Here is a 7,500-nt window from a genome sequence, read left to right as displayed (position 1 = left end):
ATAGTTAGAAGTGTAAAATTCAGAAATCATATATTTAGATAGACCAAAAGTAGGATGAGCAGTGATTTTATGACAGGTAGAGATGAATTTGAACTTCTTAGACCCCCCGCCCATTTATTTTGTATTTATTTATTACATAACAAAACAGTGAAAGACATGACAAAAATTGTGTGGTGGACAAAACTACATGAACACATTTGGGACATAGGACAAGCTAACAGAGGCGAGACAAAAATGAAAGAAAGAAAGAAAGAAAGAAAGAAAGAAAGAAAGAAAGAAAGAAAGAAAGAAAGAAAGAAAGAAAGAAAGAAAGAAAGAAAGAAAGAAAGAAAGAAAGAAAGAAAGAAAGAAAGAAAGAAAAGAATACTTATATTATTATTTTTTTAAAGATAATTTTTTGGCCATTTTCAAGCTTTATCAGACAGTACAGAGTTGAAATGGGGAGACAGAGAGAGAGAGAGAGAGAGAGAGAGAGAGAGAGGGGGGATGACATGCAGTAAAGGTCCACGGGTCGGACTAGAACCCGCAACCACTGCAACGAAGGCCGGAGCCAACATGGTACGCGCTCTATCCACTACGCCACCGGAGCGCCCCAGAATACTTATATTATTATACATATAGCCTATTATAGAGGAATTCTATTTTGTGTTGATTTTTTCCCTTTGCGGTGGCGATTGCACAAGCTGTATTGACTGTGGGATGAACTAGGTTGAGTTCCGAATCGCATACTCTTTCTTTTTTCTATTCTACATACTACATCCGACGATAAAAAGAATCTAGTTAGGATGCAGTAGGCATACTTTTGGGACATACTTTACTCTCTTATTTCATCATAACATTGCGCCTTGATCTTGCCTCTTGCTTTTATATCCGTCCCATCCCCGTTTGTTTTCATATGGAGGCTTCGTCGATGTGACGTCACTTCACATGCGCACTGGATTGTGGGTCAGAATCGCCCAAATAAGATGCACTTTTCAACACTAACAATCTTGGCCGCATGAAGTAGGACATCCGGGTACTTCTAACCATCCTAAATCTGGCCACAAGAATCGGGACATCCTAAATCTTTTTTCTACATACTATATAGTAGAAAGTATGCGATTCGGAACGCAGCCCTAGACTGTTCCGTTTGTTCTTCTTCTGTGTCGTCTTGTAATCTGTGTTTTTGCACCCCCGTATGGTTTGACTGTGTTGTCACGGAAACGTCCTGGAATGCCCGCCACTTCCTGTCTGTCACCATGACATCACGTAGATTCTGAAAGAGAGTTACGAGGTAAGATCTATCAAGCGTGTTCATAAGTTAAAGGAATACTTCAACATTTTCATTTTTTAAAGGTTGTTTTTTTTGGCATTTTCAAGCTTTATTAGATAGTACAGAGTTGAAATGGGGAGAGAGAGACAGAGACAGAGAGACAGAGAGAGAGAGAGAGAGAGAGAGGGGGGATGACCTGCAGTAAAGGTCCACAGGTCAGATTTGAACCCGCGAACACTGCAACGAAGGCCAGAGCCAATATGGTACGGGCTCCTAGGGTTGCTATCTCCCACAACGAAAGTCTGACGCTTATGAAACTTACTCAATTTATTAACATCAGTCAGGCAAATATACCCACCACAGGATTTGATTCTCAGATGAAGAGAAATCAATTTTGAGAGGGGGTGATTTTCACAGCAAGCCAGTCCATTTTGGGGCGATTTACATTGAATTCCATTAATTTTCTGTAGGGTTAGGGTTGGGCTAGGGTTGCTATCTCTGACAAGGAAAGTCTGACGCTCATGAAACTTACTCCACTTATTAACATCAGTCATGCAAATATACCCACCAAAGGATTTGATTCTCGGATGAAGAGAAATCGATTTTGAGAGGGGTTGCTTTTCACAGCGCCCTCGATGTATTTCGTTTTTTAAAATTTTAAAATGTTGAACGATTCCTTTAAACTTCAGAATGTCACATCTCACCCGGATCTTGGGACATAAATAAATGTTTCATTTCATTTCTGTCCGAGTCGTCCTTGTCTCGTCTTGTGATGCAAATGTTTGTTTTTAGATTTTTGTTGTTCGATGTTTAACATTGTTTTTGCATTTGTTTGTATGTAGATGAGGAGTTGATTGAAGAAAAAAAGTTTTGTTGCAAAACCTGTCTAAACGTGTGTGCGTGTGCGTGTGTGTGTGTGTGTGTGTGTGTGCGTGCGTGCGTGTGTGTGTGTGTGTGTGTATGTGTATTTGTCTGTGTGTGCTTGTGCGTGTCTGCGTGTCTGTGTGTGCGTGCGTTTGTGTCTGTGTGTGCTCGTGCGTGTGTGTGTGTGCGTGTCTGTGCGTGCGTGTCTGTGTGTGTGTGTGTGTGTCTCTGCGTGCGTGCGCGTGTGTCTGTGTCTGTGTGTGTGTGTGTGTGTGTGTCTGTGTGTGTGCGCGCGTGTGTGTGTGTGTTCAGGAGGTCCAGTCGTGCACGGTGGACATGGGGATGACGACAGACAGCTCCAACCATCCAGACAACAAAACCAAGAACAGATACAGTAACATCCTGGCATGTGAGTCACTAACACTCAGAGACATACGTCACTCTTAACACAGTTTAAAATCACTTCTTATTCTTAAAGCTGCAGTGTGTAGAATTTTGGGTTTTATTTCCTAGCAGATTTTGTAGAAAGTAATTATAATATCCATAAGTACGTTTAATTTAGTGCATAATAGCTGAATTTTTTTTTTAGAATTATTATTTTTTCCCTTAGAAAGGGTCTCATATATGTCCATATTTCTGCATACTTTGGACCAAGGCCTTGTCACCGCCATCTTGAAAGTGTCATAGTTGGAATGTCATCAGGTGCATTGTTTAAAATTTAGAATTGTTCTTGTCCTTGAAGGCCACTGTAGCTTCTGTTATTATTCGAAAGGGTTGGGGTTACCCAGGGAGCGTTGCATTCTAGAACTTTGTAGAACTTTCTTGATGATGTCATATTACACACTGCACCTTTAAATGATCTTTATTTAGACCATCACAACATTACATAAGAACTGTTTTCCCCATTATCTAATAAAGTGATCTGTTGTTTGTTTTCCTCAGATGACCACAGCCGGGTGCGTCTCTCTCCGCTGGCAGATAAAGACGGGCGAACGAGGGATTACATCAACGCAAACTATGTGGACGTAAGAGAGAGAAGAAAAAACTGTATTAAAATGTTTTTCAGTCTCATTTCTAAGCTCTATACAAACCAGAGGCCTTCATCTTCACCTTCCATCCGCCTATATGCGTATTCACTCTGTCACACACACACACACACGCACACACACACACAGAAACACACACACACGCACACACGCACGCGCACACACACACACACACACTCTCTCTCTCACTCACTCTCAGACACACACACACTCTCTCTCTTTCTCTCTCTCTCTCACTCACACACACACACACACTCACTCAACCAAAAACCTGTTTTTATATAATAATATATCTATTTAACTGTACTCAGTGCCACTTCACTTTTTTCCCCTCAGTCTTCCATAGCCAAAGTCAGGCACCCCCCCCCCCCCCTCCCCACACACACATACACACTTACATAACTGTACAGCTATTCATTTAAAAACACTGATTGTCATAGCAGAGACCTGGGTGGCAATGTATTATCCTTATAACACCATTCAAATCTCTTTTACAGTATTCTTGAAAAGGCACACACACACACAAAACACACACACACACACACATGATCACACACACACACACACACACACACACACACATGATCACACACACACACACACATGATCACACACACACACACACACACACACACACACACAGTCATGGCCTCTCTGTTGAAAGCTGCATACAGGTTACAAAGTTGGTAAAAAAGCTTGTTGAGAACTCGCTCTCCAAACTCGCACTTTTGTCACGAGTTTGAAGGCGACTCGCGGCTGTCACTCAAGCGAAGGTCGTTCAGCTGTGAACGTCACTGATTTGAATGGGAACAGGCGCTGGCCTTAAAGGTGCAGTGTGCTTTTAAAACTAATTAAAGTTGCACCATGTACTTTTGGAAGTCATAGTTGTCTGTCTGTCTGTCTGTCTGTCTGTCCGTCCGGCCATCTATCTATCTATCTATCTATCTATCTATCTATCTATCTATCTATCTATCTATCTATCTATCTATCTATCTATCTATCTATCTATCTATCTATCTATCTATCTATCTGTCTATCTGTCTATCTGTCTATCTATCTATCTATCTATCTATCTATCTATCTATCTATCTATCTATCTATCTATCTATCTATCTATCTATCTATCTATCTATCTATCTATCTATCTATCTATCTGTCTATCTGTCTGTCTGTCTGTCTGTCTGTCCACCCACCCGTCTGTCTGTCTGTCTGTCTATTTATCCATGCGAGCCATCACAGAAGGCTTTCCTAATGTAGATGCACCGACAGCGTTGTTGTAATTACTCAGAAATTCCAGAAGTTACACACTATAGCTTTAATTATAATAATACTATTGATACTATTGATGCTAATGCAGTGTGTGTGTGTGTGTGTGTGTGTGTGTGTGTGTGTGTGTGTGTGTGTGTGTGTGTGTGTGTGTGTGTGTGTGTGTGTGTGTGTGTGTCTTCCTCAGGGCTTTAAGAAGCAGCGTTCGTACATCGCGGCCCAGGGTCCTCTGCGGTCGAGCACTGAGGATTTCTGGAGAATGATCTGGGAACAAAACGTCTGCGTCATCGTCATGATAACCAACCTGGTGGAGAAGGGACGGGTGAGTCACAGTCTCAACTTACATTTATATAAAATATTAAAATTTTTGAATTTTTTTTTTAATCTTCTCAAATGGCAATGGTTGATAACCTTTTCCGATTACTTTTTTTTCTATTTTTTTTAACAATAAACAAAACAAGCAATATATAACAAAAATAAGAAAAAAAATACATAAGTAATACAAATAATATACACCTACTTACGTTTATACATGCATATTACGTCTAACATATTCTTATACCACCCATTTCATTTTAATTGCTGCCACTCTTCACCACTGTGTAAATGTTTCAATTGTTGTTTTTTTTCTCTTCACCTGTTGTTGTGTATTTGATGTATTTGCATTGAATATTTTGTATGTATTGTTGTTTTTCCTTTGAATTTTTTTTTAACTCGACGTCATTGTAAATGAGGGTCACACCCCTCAATTGGTCTCTCGAGGATAAATAAAAAAAGTTATACCTTTTATATACAAAGATAGGTTAGGCTTGGGGTGCACTCTTGGTGCAGTGGTTAGACTGTCCCCCATGGAATCACTTTTAGTTCTATTATACTAAAACTTCAAAAAAGCCATAACATTTACAGTTTAAAAAAAACATAATTTAGGGTGTTTATCCAATAAATGTTTTAATCATATACATTGATATAATTATAATTGAATGTACCGTATTTTAGGGCCACGTTGAGGAAAAAATTTAATCGAGAAGAAAGTCAAGTCGTAATTTTAGGCTGTGTTTTATTTAAGAAAATATAATAAAATGTTGTTCTTTTTTTTTTAAATCTCATAAATATATCTTTGCGCTGTATGTCTTGTCCCGTTCCAGAGGAAATGTGACCAGTACTGGCCCACGGAGGTGCAGGAGGAGTTTGGCAGCTTCCTGGTGACGGTGAAGAGCACTGAAGTGTTGGCCTACTACACACACAGGACCTTCACTGTCAGGAACACACCGGCTAAAAAGGTCAGACATAAGATAAGATAAGATAAGATAAGATAAGATAAGATAAGATAAGATAAGATAAGATAAGATAAGATAAGATAAGATAAGATAAGATAAGATAAGATAAGATAAGATAAGATAGTCTGTAAGAGCCAATCAGGGGTCTATATAAGTAGGAACCAATCTGTGGTTCCGCAGTTTGCGTAGTCACGTAGCACGCCATACAACTTGGCTGCAGCAAAGGAATATGTTTGTAATCACTGCTAAGAAGAATAAACCGAACGGATGGTTTTAAATGCAAATACGACTCTGACTCTCGTTCATAACAACCGAGGAAATATGCGTCAAGAAGGTATTCCGTGGTACAGCATCTCGGGGCTTAAAGCTTGGGCTTGGCCTCCACATAGTCTTTATTGTCATTGTACAGTCACCTATACAACGAAATTGGGATTGCCAACTGAAAGTGCATTACACACACACAGAAAAAACAGACAAGCAATTTAAGTTAAAAACAGTATAAAAACAAGACACAGAAACAACAAAAGAAACAAGACAAGGACAGGCATGTCATAATAAATAAATCTAAAAGGCAGAAAGCATATTGCACTTGTGGAAAGTGAGGTAGCCTATGTGTATGTCTGTTTAATGTTTTATGTTTTATGAGAGTTGAGTGTCCTGATTGCCCAAGGAAAGAAGCAGCCAATGTTTACTATACTGCAAACCAAAGCTGTCCTCAAAGGTGCTCAGAGGAACTTTCTGTTTGTTGTTAATTCTAGCGCCCCCTTTGGAAAAAAGCGGTAGTGTTTTTTACTACGCCAGCTGTTGTTCCTGGGTGAGCGTATACCCATGACAAAGACATTAAGAAAAACGATATAAAAATAGCATTCTTCTTTGCACTGATGGTCTCGTTTGCTGTTACATGTAATTTATGATCATCAGAGGAAAATTTTTACTGAAATTCAGAAATATTTGAAAGTTCCTCGTAGCACCTTTAACTATACTTCATTCAACAGCTGTTCGTAAAAATGATGTACTTTGCAGAGTTACTCTCATCATAATATTATCATTACACCTTGGTTGTTTCTAATGTTTTAGGCGCTGTTCCCATTTGTTTACATACGCTTTGTCTACATACCAGTTTACAGAACCTAGGCTGTGTATTAACACCAGATTTGTCTGCACACACTACAGACTAGTAGCTGATCGTGAGGAGATATTCATTGATTTTGACTTCTCCAGAATTGCTGACTTTTTGTTAAGCACATTAGTCAAGTTATGGTTGTTTTAAACGTGCTATACATAAATAATCTTGACCTTGCTGTGTGTGTGTGTGTGTGTGTGTGTGTGCGTGCGTGCGTGCGTGCGTGCGTGTGTGTGTGTGTGTGTGTGTGTGTGTCTGTCCCCGTGCAGGGCTCTCAGAAGGGCCGTAGTGTTGAGCGGACGGTGAGTCACTTCCACTACACCCAGTGGCCGGACATGGGCGTCCCCGACTTCTCTCTGCCGCTGCTCAGCTTCATACGGAGATCGTCCCGGGCCAGAGCCGACCAGAGCGGGCTGGTGGCGGTGCACTGCAGGTCAGAAACTAACCCAAGACTTTCACTGTCTAGACTTGTGCTTATGTACATGCTTATCACCACTGGCTTATTCAAATATTCTAACTTTAAACCTGCAGTGTGTAGAATTTTGGGTTTTATTTCCTAGCAGATTTTGTAGAAAGTAATTATAATATCCATAAGTACGTTTAATTTAGTGCATAATAGCTGAATTTTTTTTTTTTATTTTATTTTATTTTTTTCTTAGAAAGGGTTATATA

General features: G+C 39.7%; 2 protein-coding genes across 2 annotated transcripts in view; one reads left to right on the top strand and one right to left on the bottom strand.

Annotated features, from left to right (window-relative positions):
- aass (aminoadipate-semialdehyde synthase) overlaps nucleotides 1-7,500 on the bottom strand; it is a 519,315-nt gene that overhangs the window by 453,382 nt on the left and 58,433 nt on the right. The window lies entirely within an intron of this gene.
- ptprz1a (protein tyrosine phosphatase receptor type Z1a) overlaps nucleotides 1-7,500 on the top strand; it is a 109,345-nt gene that overhangs the window by 92,784 nt on the left and 9,061 nt on the right. The window contains exons 17-22 of the mRNA XM_080028594.1: nucleotides 1,253-1,273; nucleotides 2,429-2,525; nucleotides 3,059-3,141; nucleotides 4,616-4,750; nucleotides 5,574-5,708; nucleotides 7,098-7,261. Of these exons, the coding sequence (XP_079884720.1) occupies nucleotides 1,253-1,273; nucleotides 2,429-2,525; nucleotides 3,059-3,141; nucleotides 4,616-4,750; nucleotides 5,574-5,708; nucleotides 7,098-7,261 (635 nt within the window). The remainder of the gene's footprint in view (nucleotides 1-1,252; nucleotides 1,274-2,428; nucleotides 2,526-3,058; nucleotides 3,142-4,615; nucleotides 4,751-5,573; nucleotides 5,709-7,097; nucleotides 7,262-7,500) is intronic.

The sequence above is a fragment of the Ammodytes marinus genome (genome assembly GCF_949987685.1).
Source record: "Ammodytes marinus genome assembly, chromosome: 5".
NCBI classification, from domain to species: Eukaryota; Metazoa; Chordata; class Actinopteri; order Uranoscopiformes; family Ammodytidae; genus Ammodytes; species Ammodytes marinus.
The sequence above is the reverse complement of the archived record's forward strand: the minus strand, read 5'-3'. Positions and strand labels throughout refer to the sequence as shown.